The sequence below is a fragment of the Cottoperca gobio genome, chromosome 3, assembly GCF_900634415.1.
Source record: "Cottoperca gobio chromosome 3, fCotGob3.1, whole genome shotgun sequence".
Lineage (NCBI taxonomy): Eukaryota > Metazoa > Chordata > Actinopteri > Perciformes > Bovichtidae > Cottoperca > Cottoperca gobio.
Genome location: NC_041357.1, coordinates 11,349,806 through 11,367,090, shown reverse-complemented (window position 1 = coordinate 11,367,090; position 17,285 = coordinate 11,349,806). Strand labels below are relative to the sequence as shown.

The 17,285-nt window shown below is 38.6% G+C and overlaps 2 protein-coding genes across 2 annotated transcripts in view; both read left to right on the top strand.

Annotated features, from left to right (window-relative positions):
* The window catches only part of csnk1g1 (casein kinase 1, gamma 1), a 30,187-nt gene extending 29,771 nt beyond the window's left edge, over positions 1-416 (top strand). The window contains exon 8 of the mRNA XM_029459955.1: positions 1-416. Within this exon, the coding sequence (XP_029315815.1) occupies positions 1-75 (75 nt within the window). The 3' untranslated portion in view covers positions 76-416.
* An 11,233-nt stretch (positions 417-11,649) lies between these two features.
* On the top strand, positions 11,650-15,899 carry LOC115027659 (40S ribosomal protein S17). Its single transcript, XM_029461137.1, has 5 exons — positions 11,650-11,754; positions 12,824-12,975; positions 13,987-14,092; positions 15,097-15,162; positions 15,778-15,899. The coding sequence occupies exons 1-5, from the start codon at positions 11,752-11,754 to the stop codon at positions 15,853-15,855; spliced, it is 405 nt and encodes a 134-aa protein (XP_029316997.1). The 5' UTR covers positions 11,650-11,751; the 3' UTR covers positions 15,856-15,899.
* Positions 15,900-17,285: the final 1,386 nt, after the last annotated feature.

Genomic DNA, 17,285 nt, shown 5'->3' with positions numbered 1-17,285 from the left:
ACACGCCAAGCAAACTCCTCCTATCTGACCTCCCACCTGGCAGCGGACAGGCACGGGGGCTCAGTGCAGGTATAAACCCCTCACCTGATCCACCACAACCCCCACCCAATCTCTATGGAGTCAGATCTGTCTCATAGGATCCAATCCAGAATTCTAAATCATTTAACAATACTCAGGTTCGTCATTTGAATATTCTGAACCAGTTTTTAAAGCTGCAGGTGACTTTTATTAAAAATAACTTTTGTCATATTTGCTGAAACTCACTAATCGTGACAGTGGTGCATGAGACCGATGTAGTCTGTGAAACATCTCATGTTCCTCTGCCTCCCTCAGTGCTATTTGTTTTTCACAGATTATTGGTGTCATACAATACTGTCAGAATATAGTGATGAGTGTTTGAGCAAATATGACAAAAGGTTATTTTTAATGAAGTTACTGCAGCTTTAAAGAAAGGTTTTAGCATTTACAAATGGTGATTCTGCATTTACTGAAGCAAATTGTGCCTCAATGTCTTACTTTCAGACGTACTTTGCAGGTCATACAGAAGAAATAAAATGGCACTGTCAACCCTGTGAACATTTTTTGTTATTATTCTCCATAAACAATGAAATTACAGCTCATAATTGAATATTATAGGTATTTATAACTACCGTGACCCTTTCTGGTTCACAAGTAAATGTACAATGGTAGAATCATTTTACCACGACATACATTTTGTATTTTAGACTTGTGTGAGACAGATCTACAACCATATACCTCCCCCACCCCTTTACCCCTGGCTGGGAAATGTTATTTTTCTGCACCACCATATGCATGTCATCTGGTGCCAACCACCCCAGATGGTTAAAATGTGATTTTAGGTTTATAAACAGCAACTCCTACAACTCGTCATGGCGCTTGGACATTCCTTGCAAGATCAAGAAGCCCTTTTGCATGGCAGGGAGACTTGGCTTAGCCGGCTAAGTGCATGCTCTTTAGTCGAAAAAGGTCCTCATGCTTAAAGGAACATCCTGGTGTCATTTTGACTACTTACCCAAGATTGTTCCTGTCTATAAATCTCTTTTTGCATTGGTGTGTACAGTGTAGGCTTTAGTAGATCTCTTGTTTGCGTGCGCGGCGCAGTTTCTATTTAGTTCTCCCCTCTCGTGTGTGTGTGTGTGTGTGTGTGTGTGTGTGTGTGTGTGTGTGTGTGTGTGTGTGTGTGTCGAAGCCCCCGCCCTTCGCAAAACTGAGCGAAGGAGGAGAATGAATGCGCAAAGTAGACAGTACAAACTGAAACGTGCACAAAAATTGGATCAATAGCATAAGTGTTTAGTTTATTTAATAAAAGAGACCTGTCAATGTGAAAAGTGAGTTGTGAATATTTATTTTTTTTACATTTTAATTAGAGTAAAAAGAAAAGACACTTTGAATTTCAGGTAGGGCGCTGCAGTAGAATGATTATTGACTCTTTATGGATATTAATGCAAACATTTATTTGTCTACACAGTTGCTGTTCTACTGTGGGTTGACCCATAAAAAAAAACCCTCAAACACCAACTGTTGAGAATATCTTGCAGGAGAAATAGCAGATAATGAAGAAGACAATCCTAAACACAAAACGTTTAGGCTCACACAGACACCGTGGTTCGCTGGCAGTATAGCCACAGAATAACCTGCTTGTAGTAGCTTGAGTATCTCCAGCAGTCACTTCACCCTCCTCTTGCACCTCGTCTCCCCTAAAACCCAGTTTTGATACATCTGTGCAAAGTTGAATGGGTTATGGTAGGTGCAGTAATTTTTATGAAAGTAAACAAGTTTATTAAAACAATTTCCTGCTTTAGCAACTTCATCATGTGTGTACACTGTTGTATCATGAATGGAATTGAATGGTGTTCAGATGGCTGAGATTAACAAAGGTGTACACTATATACACCTATGCACACAAAACACACATTTTTACAAATAATTACAATGCGTTTCTTCTACAGGTGAGTGGGACAAACATTAATAGCTTTTCTTTGTATACTCTGATTTGTCTGTCGGTGGCAGTTTGTTTGCTGTTCATCTATTTCTTTTTGATTTGTTTTCAAAAGGTTAATGTTTTACAAAGTTTTCTTCTATACTGACATACGGCCTGGAAGTGAACCATAAACATATTTGATTTATATAGATCAATAGCCCTATTAGCTCCATGCATATATATAAGTACATAACTCAACACACACGTATACAATTTTGATGGTCCTCCACCCATCTCTTGTTGTCGTCTGGGAGTAGTAACTTTTAGGTTTTCTAAATTCGCTTTAAATGGTATCAAAGGAGACACACTGATAACACCACAGAGTGGCTATGGATTTAAAATGCAAGCAATAAAAAGTAGGTAATGCAACATATTAATGTGCTTTTTGTTTTATTGGAGAGTTGTGTTTCCATAGAGGAGACTATAAAAGCAAAGTGAATTGGTAACGCAACATTCAGGCATCAGTTTTTAACCAGAGAAACTCTCCCTCACAGCAGGACCGCTTTTTCACATTGATTCTGGGCAAAGTCTACTCTTATTACTGTTTTGTTTTGAAGTAACACCCGTCTGTGCCACAGGTGGTCAGCTCGACCAACGGGGAGCTGAATGCAGACGAACCACTGACGGTTCATTCCAACGCTCCTATTACAGCTCAGGCAGAAGTGGAAGTGGTCGACGAGGCCAAGTATGTATCATACACCTGCCACGCCTCTCCTCAATGTCCATCTGTCGCTTCCTCTCTTTCCCGTTCTTCCCTCTCTGTCTCTCTCTCTTCTCTCAACACTTTTCGCTATGCTGTTGAATTGTGACAGCCCCCACCCCTCAGCGTCACTCCTGACGTCTCGTCTTCTGTCTGCCTGTGTGGGTTTTTTTGATCTTGACTGCAGCCTGTCACTATGCTGTTCCCTCAATTAGATGTTTTTATTTTTGTATGTAGATTAACGTTAAACTTCTTGTACCTGTAGCCTGAGCAGCCGGCCCCTAACGCAGGCAGCAGATCTCCTTCTAGTAGCCTGACCATTTGAAGAAATGCTCTACTGTTGATCATCATGTCTTTAACAGTACCAGTACTGATCAATGCAAAGCAGATTCTATCAGTGTTATTGTGCAGCCAGTTGATGTCACACCAGATTGTCCATGTGGTAACATAGTCACATGTACGAAGATTACGCACATGATGTCATCGTATCAGTCACTTCTTTCTCATGGGGGGGGGGGGGGGGGGTGCATGGAAACCCAGTCATTAGCATTGGTTTTAATTCAGTCGATCTTAAGCTGGTGGCTAAACGGCTATTGGTGTTTGTCTTCAGCACCAGCAGCTGGAATGATTGCCATGCTGCATGGATGGCCGCCCCCACTATGCTAAAACTGCGCTGCTGGCTGAATGTCACGAGGTTCAGCTGACCGTGAAGAGCTCTTCTGAGACACCCAACTCTGAGAAAAAAAGATATATATTGAGGGCGAAAATAAATTGCAGTTTGAATTAGAAGCTGCTGGATATTACAGTAAGATGTTTGTTGTTAAAATTCAAACAAAACCACTGAGAGTGAAACTGGACTTAAAAGTATGGAGATTTAATTACAAGCTACAAAAGTACTGAGAGCTACACTTGCTGAGAAGAAAATGCCACTTTGTCTCTAGTCCTAGCACAACCACACTCATGTTGAGCCAATCACTGTATTCTAAGAGAGAGGATGGGAAATATTAGCTAAGTGGGCCTCGTTGGGGTTTTGGTACATAAACAATTAAAACATTGAAACATTTCTATGATTCTAACAAATGTGTTTTGGTCACAAAAAAAAGCAGGTAGTGTCGGATCAATCATCCTCGGGCCCAGTTGACCTTTTAAAATGAGGGAACATTTTCCTCCTAACGTAATGTTAGATTCATCCTTTAGTATTGTGATGAACACAATATTACCTATTGCATCTTGTATATCTTGACATAGAATATATATTAATGTATTTAGCTCCAATCCAGCTCTCTTACAGTTATGATGATACATATCGCAGGGATTTTATTTGCCATCTTTCCCACTGAAAACAAACAACGATTCCCTTCCGAGTGTCCTCATCAATGTCCTCGAGGTTCATTCACTTTAATCTGCGCTCGTTTATGTTTCTGCCCAGATGACAGGCCTTCCTCCTGTTGTCTGCATTCACACGATTGTTTGATATTATTATCGGCGCGTCTGATGCAATTTAATTAATGTTTTGCATTTTGAGGGAATATCATGTTCCCATGGTGAATGAATGCCAAATGTACAGTTGGCCCTTTTTATTAACATTCATGGGATCAGTGCAGGATCAGGTTAGACTTACTTTGGATTATGGTTTCTATCAGTGATTCTATAAATATGATATTTGTTTCCTTATTTAGATCAGTAGCAACAGTACACAACTGTTAAATAACCTTAAATTACTAAATTTAAGCATATTAAATATTTCCCAATAATTCTAAACGCCAGGAGTACCACTAACTGAAACACACACATTTCTCCATATTTGTATATACAAATAAAGCACATTTATATCTACATTTACAAGGTTAGACAGTTGTTTAATATATCTTGGCTTCCTAAAGCCGTTTCTTTGTGGCAGCTTAGTTACACTGACTTCCTGTTCATAGAGTCGATTGCTATTGATTTGTACAGATGTTTCCCAGCTACTGATTTACACATCACTAAAGTCATGTATTCAAGACTAGCGAAGACTTTAACTGTGCATCCATATTTAGTCAATCAATAGTTTAAAAGTAATTACTAAGAACTTGGAAAGGACTTTTCACACTATTAATGATTTATTATGAATGGTTGGATCAACTGCACTTATTTCCATCGATGTCCACCGACAGTCGTCAAGATGGAGACGGGCATTCGATGTAGACCGCTGAATGATATGAGCAATTGATTATTTTATTCAGGATGCAGACGGTCATTTTTAAAAAGGTTGTTAAATTAGGCAGGCATTCTGGGAGAAATAATTGACCCATCTCAAATGTGCTTTTGGACTCTGCTAACACAGGAAGAAACTGCTGCATAGCAGATGTCCTGTAACCTTTTCTGTGATCTTTTCTCCCGTAACCTCTCGAACGTCCCGTCTTCGTGTCCACCACTGTCCTGTTGGTGTGTTTGTGTGCATGTTTGTGTGGCATGTGCCCAGGCCCATCATCTTGGTCTTGCTGTATTAATCTATCTTTCTTTTCTCTTTACACTCTTTCCTCTCTCCTCTGTAGCTGCGTGAAAATGCTCAACCTGTGGTGAGTCCCTCTCTGCTAGTCCACATCAGACTCATGGGACAGGGAGTGGACCAGCCTAGGCTGGGGCCCAGTGGAGTTCTTATTTACAAACTCCACTCTCACTGGTACAATAGTGCCACTGTCTACTATGTGTACTATCAAGTCTCTGGCCTTTTCTGCATTGTTGTCACCATCGCCCGGTGTTGTTAAGTAACAGATGAGTGGAGAATACTGTAAACAGTGCTGCCATGTGAGCAGGCATACTAACTTAACACTTGACATCCCATCAGGGCAGAAAGAATACATAAGTACTTTGATATAAGTCGTCTTTTTATGAGCCCCTGCTATATTTGTAATTAATCAGTGATCACTCTTTTAGCTTAAAGGTCTTTAAACTCGTTGCATGGTGCACCGGTTCTTGTTATTAATGAGTTAATCTAAGATTACCCAGTCACTGTCCTATGTCTCGATCCACAGCTTTGTCTTTGTATGTTTTTATTAACTGTTCAGGCTCACCATGTCTTGTGCTCTTTGTGTGCACTGCTCCATTTCTTTTTTTACATAGGAGAAATATTTCCTTTAGAGTCACTGCAGCAGTGATTTCTCTGTGGAAGGCGAATACGCATGCATTTAGTGGATGGCAATGTAGCCAACGTGTCCTTGATGCTAATGTTTCACTACTAAAAACCTTTTGCCGGCTGCAGTTCTCACTATTCTACACCTATCTGTCCCGATTTGAAAGACTCAAATTCAGCTCTTGCGATATTTAACACACTAATTTAAGCAGTCCGCTTGTGTTTGTTCTTTCTTTTTTGCGTCATCTGAAGCCTCTCTCATCTACATATCGGTTTTAATGTGCGTCTCTGTCCGCAGGTGCTGCTGCTTCTTCAAGCGAAAAAGGAAGAAGAACACGCCGAGGCACAAATGATCATCCACCACTGGTCTGAAACGCTCCAAGTGTCCGGCTCAGTTGATTGTTTCAGAAATCAATAAAGTCCCATTCAGAATTAAAGAGGGAGACAACTGAAAGAGCTTGATTGAATTGTTCTCTGGAGGGACTCGTTAAAAATGGTTTGTTGAGATGTACAAGAAGCTTGTGTCTTGATGGGAGTCTTTTTTTTTTTTTTTTTACCTTTTTTTTTTTTTTTTTTTTTTATTCCTCCTCCAAGATGTGTGGGAATGTTTTGCAGGCCAGTTGTCCAAACGAGGAACCTCTTTTTTGGGGGGGGAATTTTGCAACGGATAATTATTTTCCCGCCTCCCAAAGACACCCAGCATTTGTATTTTTCTCTCATTTCTGCCTTATGTTTTGCTCTGTTTTCTCTGTGGTATTGCAAAGGAAGAAGCAGATCTTCCTGTGGAGCCTTGCCACCTCCAGCCTGTTGCATACTATCATTTCTTTGTTTGACTGACAAAATCATATTTTCATTTCCACTCTTTCCCTCAGTTCAAAGTTTGTTAGTTTGCGAACTCATTTTGACACAAAGCCCTTTTTGGTCATTCCTGACGTGGGACTGAATGTAACATGAACACACGAGGAGCCAAGAGTGTAACTGCATATCTTCAGGCACAAAGAGCATCAGTCTGCCATTTGGCCCCTGCACTTTTTTTCCCTCCAAAGAGGTCAACCCTGGCACTGGGACCCCGGGCCTGAGAGGACAGAAGACCAGAGACGCCTCCTGCACTGTGTTCTCTGAGGATGATTTCTGCTCACGCTGCTTGGTTAAAGCACTCCCCTTAACCACGCCGCTGTTGGAACACACTACAGTCTCTTTTGACTCACATGCAGTTCTGCTCCTGTTGGCTTTGTGATAATGAAAAGCAACCCGACACTTGTACATGGGGCTGGAAAAAAAAATGCTATTTATGCTATTTATCTCTTGGTTGCCACACGTTTTCTTACTAAGTCTCAAACATACACACTGAATGTATGGACAGAAACACAAATGACTTTGGAGCATTTATATAATCATGCGCATGGGAAGGAAATTGCAGTTAAGGAGTTAGGACCAATGTTTAAAAAAGAAAAACGTGAGACCAAAACTAAGTGGATTAGAGGGTGGGAGGGTCTTACATGTTGTTCTTAATAATGTGATGGTTAATAATGGACACTGGGGGATGTTGCTTTGGAGTGACGAGAAACTGCCGTGATGTGCTTTGGAGATCGAATCACAGCTTCTCGACGCTACTGTCCAATGCCTTAACCCCAACCAATCGACCAGTCGACCACCGCATCACATCACCAGTTGGATTTTTTTGGGGTCACCTGTATAATAAAGCCCAAAGTTGCAGACTTCCCCATCTAGTATCAGAGCAGTTAATGACCTCCCTTGTAACACGGAGGATGTATTCCCAAGAGAGAGCAATGCCAAATGGAAGGTTTTGGTTTAATAATCTGTAATGGTGTTAAGACGTCCTTGTTCCTGCCCCTGCGTGTCCTGTCTGAAGACCCCTGTGCTGCAAAGCAATGATTTAAGTTTGGACGACTCGGTCCCTCACCCACGACGCCGAGAGAGAACCTACCGTCGGTGTGAGCGAGGGCGGATAAGTGAACATGTCCATACCATTTTTATTTTTATTTAGTGTCATGGAGGACTGCCTTGAAACAATATCCTCGATATGTCACCTTGCCTATCCTCCTAACAGAGAGTGAATAACCTTTACATAGGTGTTTTATTTTTTTATTTTATATCTTGCTAATGTGAATTTCTTGAATGCAATTTTTGTTTGTTTTTCCATTCCAAATAGCCATGGTTTTATGGGGAAAGAGGGTAACAAAAAAAAAGCTTGAGACCATGACTGCACTACATTTGTTGACCCCGGCTTTCCCTGACAAGACCCTGCCTTCTTAATACTGTACTTTAAACGGGCTTATTACTTTAATTGTAGCTGCCTCAGTGTGCTAGGCCTTCCCTATGGGGTGCAGGGAATACACTTTAAATTGACTTTTATCACCACCCACTCCTTTTCTGTGCCATCCCCCCCTTCCTCTCTGCACACACACGCATGCACACACGCACACACACACACACATATGAAAGTCCTAGATGAATCAGCTCTCAGCGGAGTGTTAGATTTGCCGTTATGTGGACCTGCTCCATCATCTTTAGAAATACAATGTTGTAGATGTTGCAAACTATCTCGATGAATCAGTATGTAAACCTGCTTGTTGCGTGTACACTGTATAGCTTTTGGTTTATTCTTACCCCTGACATGTCAGTTACTCCGGGGTCTAAGTTATTGTGTTATTGAAAGTACTTGAATATGAAAGTCTACGGGACCTTTTCTGTTTGTTTTTAATTGTCTTGGTCATTATCATAGTAAATCCACACATAGGATTTGAGGGGAATGGTGGGAAAACAGGCTATTTGAATGACAGGTGTTCATTTCTTTGAGATGTCTTAGTGCCTCGTGAGTGTATTGGACAGGTGTCTGACTCACCTGTGGAGTCCTGTGCCAGCTAGTGGAAACGAGGGGATGAGGGTTTGGTTTTTGTGTTTTTACCCAGAGGAGTTGGATGTTGGTTTGGAGGTTTGTCTTTGTGAAACATTCACCATAATGTATTCTGATCTATTGTCGGTGCAATCCTTCATTTGTTTAGACACCAAACCTGTTACATCCGCTGCCTGTGATTCTCCCAACGAAGCGTCGGCAACACCAGGACTGTTTCATTCCAGCTACCTGAGAAAGGTTTTAAAGTATTTCTGTGTAGTGAGATGGATATCCAGACTATAATAGCCTTCAACGTTCCCCCCAGAATTCCCAGAGTGCCATTCCTGAGACTACTACTAGCCCATGCCTTTTACCCGTGCCAGGAAAATATGAAGTTGAATGTTTTTTTTGGCCATCGCATTTCCACCTTGTGACCTTGACGTGTCCACTGTCATTTTGAAAAATCGCAGAGCCACATGGCTCAATTCAGTACCAGGAAGTGTTGTTGGGGTTGTCGAAGAGTGTCAGAAAAAGTGTTTTATGAGCGGCTTCTATTGGTTTCTCTCCATTAATGTAGAAACCATTTTATTGACCAAGTTTATTATTTCACAGTTGGATTTGTGACTGGTCGTCTTTGCAACATCTGCTTCTTCCTTAAACTGCGGGTTGCCTGGCTCTTTAGCTCCTGGCTGAAATGGTAGATATAGATATATTACTCTGATGTATTTACTTTTTACTCTCTGGGCCTCATACAGAGCGATATAGGAGTACTCTGTATGGTTTGTATCTGCATGGCTTATCTGGAGACGACAGCGAGCGGTCTCTCTTCAGTGAATTTTCTCACCTGTAGGGCTCATATACTGTTGGGTCAGTGAGACGTTATGGCTTCCAGTCCTCATGTAAAATAAATAACTTCATGTCTTCTCACAGCACATTCCATTTCAGTTCTCATTTTTTTTTTTATATATATTTCACTTCAGACTGACCTGTGTTTATGGCTTTGGTTGTGTGTAAGTCACATTCCTGTGTAAATCATAGCAAAGGACAGATTAAGTGTGAATGAATGGCTTAGGTCTTTATGGGTTCTCTGGCACTTTTTCCTTGTTGCTGTACTGTAGAATTGTCTTGGATTTACTGTATATTTTTCTTTGAGGGAGAGGTTTAGGGGTGACATTTACTGCAATATTGTGATTATTTGAAAATTGTAAATTGTACAGAGTTCACAATTATACTCTTTGTTCTTTCTGTTAGGATTCCATATAAAATATGTATTTGATTTTTTTTCTTTTGTTTTTTCTCACTGTGGAAAATCAAATTGTACAGCTTCAAGAGTTTATCCTCCCCTCAGCATTTTTTTTTCAGAGCTATGATTAAGAGAAATCTTAAAACTGTAAATAAATATTATTGTGTTGAAATATGAATGTCACTTCAAAAATGTATTTGAATGAGTTAGTCAAGGGCTTCAGGAATGAAGGACCCACATTTCTTCTTTTTATGGTTTCATATTTTTTATTTACAGAAATGGAAAGGTCCTTTTTCTTTTTTTCTGAGATGCCGTTTGATTTTTTCCTCCTTTGATTCATATAATACAATGTGTGTCACACATGAACCTTATAAAATCACTTTTTATTCCCTCCACACCTAAAGGGAAACTCAAGATTGCACCCTTTTTTTATGTAAAATAAAAGATCTCTCCACCTTGTGGGAATGTCTTTTGTGAAATGATTTATTATTAATTACTGTATAAATTACTTACAGATACTGTAATTAAACTTTAATGAAATTGTAAATATACACATGATGATGAATTAAGTTAGTTAACGCTAGTTTTGGAGTGGATTTATGTCTTCACGGCTGCTCAGTGCCCATATCAGGATTTCAGTCTGACCCTTTGGAACTTCTTATTAGATCTTGTCTTGAGTAAAGGAAACATCTGGTTTTTATTGTGTGGGTGCAGACATACATTGGGAGAGGTGGTGACTTTTGCATGGTTCTTTCATCATCATTTTTTTATATATATGAAGGCGATAACATGATTATTCTCAGATTTCTCTCTCTTCCCTTTTATTAGGAATTTAACAGCATATGTTAACATAAACATGTCCTCAAATACATTAAATCTTTCAAATTAGACTTTATAGAAAACTCTAAAAATAAGTTGGCACAGTAAGATTCTAAATTTATAAAAAAAAGAAATGATTTCTTTATTTTTTTATAATCTCATGATTCATCTTTCATCCCTTTGGGGGGTCTGACTCCCAGGTTCAGGACTGCTGATGTAAGTATTTATTGGGATCAAAATGTATGACCTAAAACCCCTGTGCCTTGTTTCTAAAAGCTAATTCCACAACTTTTAAAAATCTATTAAATTTTCAAAAATAAATCGGCAAAATGACATTGTGTATATACTGTATACTTTATACAATCACCATTGTCTTCTGTACATGTGACTTCTAGTCTTTCTGGGTTCCATTACATGTCACATGTCAGAAGAAATATTGCTCATTTCTTACAACACTTTGTATTTAACAGTTGTACTTACTAGTTTTTTTTTTACAGATCAAGATTTACATTTAATATTATATAGGCTATTGTCTTAAATTATTGTCATCTTTAAAAAGAAATCTTGCACTTTCATTAATACACCTAAGTCACATTTAGTTTTTAGTTGTTTTCTTTTACACATATCTAGCCACATTTGTTAAATCATTTTATAGGAAGCTCACAATGTAAACAGTGCCAAAAGTTGGCCAAGAAGTGGATTTTTTATTTATTTAAACTAAATAAAAGTACCGTCTCAAGCAAAGTGACATAGTATGGTGATAAGTAGCAGCAAAGTATAGCATATTTAATAAACTGATCCAACCTACTATAACGGCATATACCAGAATAATATATACTGTAATATGATTGAATAATTATACCTACTGTACATGTAATTGAATTCGGGTGTTATTCTCACCTCCTGCCGCTAGTTGTCGCTGTTGGCTGAGCGGTGTTGATGTGTGACAGCGGCGGTTGTGAACTATAAACTTCCTGTATGAACATTCGGTGCTTCTCTTCCACCGGTCCGAGTCAACATGGTGGGTAACAAAGAGAACATTTCACTTCACAAGCCCTCACAATCCTCTTCAATCCTCACTGTCTGTCCGCTCACGGAGTGGTTACAAGCATCAGTCTGCACACAAACTGCACAAAGATTTCTAACCGCTGGATTTGGATGCACTTTAGCGGCGTTATATATTTAAACACGGACTAAACGTTCGTAAATTACTAGCTTACTGGCAACAAAACATGACCAGAATGTCACCGGTTCACAGGTATTTATATTAACACTAAGTATCACAGAAACTAAAGTATTTATTGCGTAAAAGGGCCGGTTTTTATTCAGAATGCGTTATTCTCTGCGTTTTAAATGTTACTTGACTGTTGCCATTCGTAACAGGAAACCAATGTCTTCCTAACGACCAGTTAAACCATCGGACTAATGTTATGTTTATATATGATAACTGGTGTAAATCCAAAATAATCCAGCGCCAATTTTATAATTATTTCAGGATTTATCATAGGAATGATCTTGTCACAACTAATAGGCTCTAATCGCTTGTAACATGCAGTTTATCTTGAAATGTGTCTATTTCGTGTCACAATTGAATGTTACTGTTTAGAAAGCAGTCATGCATACCTATTTTTAAAGGGGCCTGGTCCACCAAGTGTGCTTTTATGTTCAAGTATTCAGTGAATAACTGGCTTTTAATTTCCTCTAAACGGATTTAAACTTAAATTGAGAGTTATTGAAATTTACTAGCACCCTGACTATCAAGACTACCGTGAAATGCCCTCTGCAGTGTAAGTGAAACTTTGATTTCAGGCTGTTAGCTACTGTAGATGTACTGGCAAATGTGTATATATGTATGGTAAATTCAATATGGCCTTTAAGGTGTTTTGACAGGACATAAAAATTAATAAGAGGTATTGCTGAAGGATTTCTGAAAAGCCAGCTCAGCTGAGAATATTCCCAGTCCAATGTAATGAACATCAACTAGACAACGACACGTGATGTTCCTCCACATTATAATTCCTTCTGGTATATTTTATTACTATATTTGTCAGATGGATGAACACTAAAGCGTGTGTTTGATTTCTCTTCAGGGGCGTGTCAGGACAAAGACAGTCAAGAAGGCCGCAAGGGTCATCATCGAGAAATACTACACACGGCTGGGCAATGACTTCCACACCAACAAGAGGGTGTGCGAGGAGATAGCCATTATCCCCAGCAAGCCTCTGCGCAACAAAATTGCAGGGTAAGTTAAATTTGCTGCTATTTTTGAGTGTGTACGTGCCGAAACATGCACTCCTGTTAGCTGCTGTTCACTTGCTCAGACCTCCCATCAGTGTCATCCTAACATCTAGTTACTGATGCTTGTGCTCATTGTTTTTAAAAATCTCCATGTGTTGTCATTATGTTCATTTGGTGGTTAAAATGAGCAGTAAACTAGATGTGTTAACAGTTAAAGATGGTGTTCACATCAGTTTCCATGTTCAGATTGATTTGTATAAATAATATGATCAGTGTGAATGGAAACGGTGATTAATAGTTGTCTAGTGTTGCAGTCCTGCAGATGCATCTCACATTTTCCAGACATCGGTCCTTGTATGTCATCTGTCAAAACAATGTTGTTTTTGCTGTGGCCTGCAGAGCCTTCAGGGCTGATGTCACAACGAACACTCCCAATCCACTGTTAATATTTGTAGTCAGTGGAAGTGAGTCAGCAGGCAGTATATTCCCTCAGGACTCGACTGCTGTAGTTTCCTGTTCATCTAAATTAAACATTTTACGCCACTTTAATAATTATTATTGGAATGCTGTATAACAGTAACTTTGTTGCAGTTATTTGTGTTTTTAATTAAAGAATTCTTTTAGCTCCCACCTTTTGTGTGGACCAGACTTTAGTACTAGTTCTTTTTTATTTTTTGTATAGTATGAACTTGAAAGCAATTGCACAATAACCGCAAACTATTTGGGTTATTATCACAATGCCTGAAATTTCAGCTGTAACTCTATTTGATATTGCTATATGTTTATGACTATTAGTTGTCAAGTCACCAAAGTAATGCTTTAAAACTGGTATTTTGTAATCTCTAACTGGCTTACAATTGATATTTTTATTTAATTTTTATTATTATATTTACTTGCTATGATAAATGGCAATCATCAAATTGTAATGCATTATGTGTCTCTAAATCAATCAACGTCTTTTGTTGTGGCTGTTGCTTATACTGGTAACAATCATGTGCTCCGGTTTGTTTCTCAGGTATGTGACACACCTCATGAAGCGCATCCAGCGCGGCCCAGTCAGAGGAATCTCCATCAAGCTGCAGGAGGAGGAGAGAGAGAGGAGGGACAACTACGTCCCAGAGGTCTGTTCACACATTTTTCTTTTTACTTTATTAGTGCGTTTCATGTAGGGCTGGACATTATGGCTTATAAATAATCTACGTTTTTAGGCTATGCCACGATATACAATATATATCTTATATATCTTATTTTCTCTAAAATAACTGATTGATTTAACCTTTTGATGCGTTATATTATACCGGCATGATCATTCTAGTAAACTTCGGCACACGTCGGCTTTAATTTTGAAATTCCACATCCAAATGTTGTATTTGTGTTAATGATTGGTCTGAAGTGGTGGTCTTTCATTTCTTTACGTCAAGTTGGTCTTACTTAGGTTTTACTAATTATTCACACAATTGAAATTATAAATAAATTATCTGAAACAGTTTGCTGGCAGCAGTTTCTTATTTAAAATTATCATTAATTTTGGTTTTATTTATTATTGAATGTGAAATTGTCCATCACAATTACTGGAAGATCACTTTTATTTTAAAGTCAGTACTTACATGACCGTCTTTTTCAAAGTGGAGGCTATTCCATTTCTGACTTTCACGAGTATAAACTCGCTTTGGCGCATCAGTTCTTTCGCTGTCCAGGCTCTTTCTCTGTTCCCTGCTTCCCTCTAGATAGAAAAACACATGATCATACATCGCACACACACTCTCATGGTCATGAGGCAGAGAGTGAGAGAAGCGAAACACCAAAGCAAGTGTCATGCCGGTGGTTTAAAAAAATTACATGACAATTTGTACTCTATGTTTGCGATATAGTAATTTACTGCATACCACGTAAAACAAGCTGCTATACATATTTGATACATCACTCACCACTAACTTCATGTGCCATGAAATGTGTTGCTTTGGTTTGGAAACTCACATCTTGCAGTCTTTATAAGTTTAGTTTGATAATGAATAATATATCTGACAGAAACTGAAACTGACACCTTTTTAACTTTCTGGTTGTTGCAAAAATGTTTGAAGACGTACAGTTCAGACGGCTAATTTGTTTTTATCTCATCCTCTAGATTTCTGCTCTAGACCAGGAGCTCATCGAGGTGGATCCAGACACAAAGGACATGCTCAAGATGCTGGTAAGTGTAAAACCTTTTCTTCTTTTCTTTGTGACAGTTAACACGCTTTTTCTTCTGAAAATTCCTGCAGAAGACTCTGTATAGACAAGTAGACATTTTCTCAGACATTCTGACCTTTAAATCCAAGTCAAGTTGTGTATTGAGCACATTTAAAAACAAATCTTGACCAAAGAAAGACTATTACATTCAGATAAAAACACAAACATAATTACGAAAATCATTTTGGATACAATCATAAAAACGCAGTAGGTGTATTACACAGGGAAGTGTAGCTGAGCACATTACTGATGGCTGTTGGTCATGGAGCCAGTATGCATACCTAGGCGACCACACGTGGACAAATGGCATGAACAATGCAGACGTTCTAAATGTTAAGAGATGCGTCTGTGTTTGACAAGAGGAAACGTTGAGAAAAGCTTCTGACATGACTGCTTTAGCAAATGTCAGAATATTTTTTACTAGATTGCAAAGTTTTAGACATTAGCAACAGAATGATGCATCAGTCATGCATTAGTTATATGATTTGTACCCTTTTTATAAAGTGACAGAAATAAATAAGCCTGTCTAATCGTGTTTATCTACCTAAATCATGAATTATTTTTCTTCCTCTTGTAGGATTTCGGTGGCCTCTCCAACCTTCAAGTCACTCAGCCAACTATTGGAATGAACTTCAAAACACCACGAGGACTGTAAAATGATGTTTAATAATCCTCTTAATAAAGAGACGTAATTGTTAAGATTTGTGCCTCTTTTTTTCATACTTGGAACACATTTTTTAACAAAGCGAAGTGTTGAACTCATGGGCTGACATATAGGGTGCATCCCAAGTCTCTTACTTTGCATCCACGTTTCCCTCACTTGAGTGTTTTCCATGCGAGGAGAGAGGAAACGAGGAAATGTGGTTTTAGAGAACGTTTGTTCCTCTGAAGCGACATCCGTTTCTGATGTCTGCGATCAGCTGTCAATCTGCTTTAACATCTGTGTTAACATCTGTAGAGACTTTTAATGGAGTTTGTCTGCACACATGCATTGTGCTAATATTAATTAGCAGTTATCACTGCCGGAGCAGCAGCAGCCTGGTACCTGTCTAACAAGCACATGAATAACAACCTGCCTTCTGTATTTATGGATGGATATTCTGATGGTGAATTCATTATTTAATATTATGATTATGGTGTCTTTTTAAAGAAGGGACATTCTTTATTAGGCTAAATGTTTCATGGAAAATAGGTAATTAATATAAAACCTGACACTCATAAATGATCAGCCTCACCTGTGACTGAATAGATATGACAAATGTAAATTAGAAAAGTGTATCCTTGCTCATCCGAGCAGAAATAAGAGCTTTGGGACGGCCTTCAAGATGGCGCACCAGAATAACTTCTGAGGAAATATCAATATCAAACAAGAAACTTGGGATGTACCCACAGACAATTAACCTAACCTGTAAGTCGTTGGACTGGGAGGAAACCAGCTAGCAAGTTTGAACCCAGAACTTGCTGTGAGCCAACAGACCACCATGCACAACTAGGACAAAGGAAAATTAGCGAGAGCTGGTAATGTTTTACTGTCTTCAGAAAGCCACATGTTGTGTTGACTTTAGACTTAAAACTTACGTAGGTTTTAGGATTACAATTAACTCTTAAAGGCAACTTGGTGTGTAAACCATGATCAAACTCATTCATTTATTTGAGTTGGCAGGAAACTAGTATGCCATTAAGTTGTAAGGAAAATGGCATTGTATTCATACATCTCACCAAAGATAGTGTAGTTTGCCATTAAAAACTTCATGATATATGTTTTAAAAAAGGTCATACTTTAGTATAGAATAAACTTGTCAGAATATAATTTGGTACAATGGTCATTTCTTCAGCTATACTAATGAAGGCAGAAAAAGTCAATAAAGAAATATTTGTTTTTCTCTACAGGATGAGACTTTCATTTTTACACACGTTTTTAGAGTGAACAAAATAATTGAGATGAACACATTAGTTAATGTAATTACAAATGAAGTAATTTGACAATCAATTCAATTCAAAATAAAATAAGGCCAATACTTAATGTGATGAGACCATCGATGGACCCACTACAGTTCGCTTACCAACCTGGCATCGGGCTGGATG

Excerpts from the sequence above, each read along its gene's own strand:
- LOC115027659 (XM_029461137.1), top strand. Across the intron at positions 12,976-13,986 it reads CTGCGCAACAAAATTGCAGG|GTATGTGACACACCTCATGA; the intron begins GTAAGTTAAATT and ends TTTGTTTCTCAG. Across the intron at positions 14,093-15,096 it reads GGGACAACTACGTCCCAGAG|ATTTCTGCTCTAGACCAGGA; the intron begins GTCTGTTCACAC and ends CTCATCCTCTAG.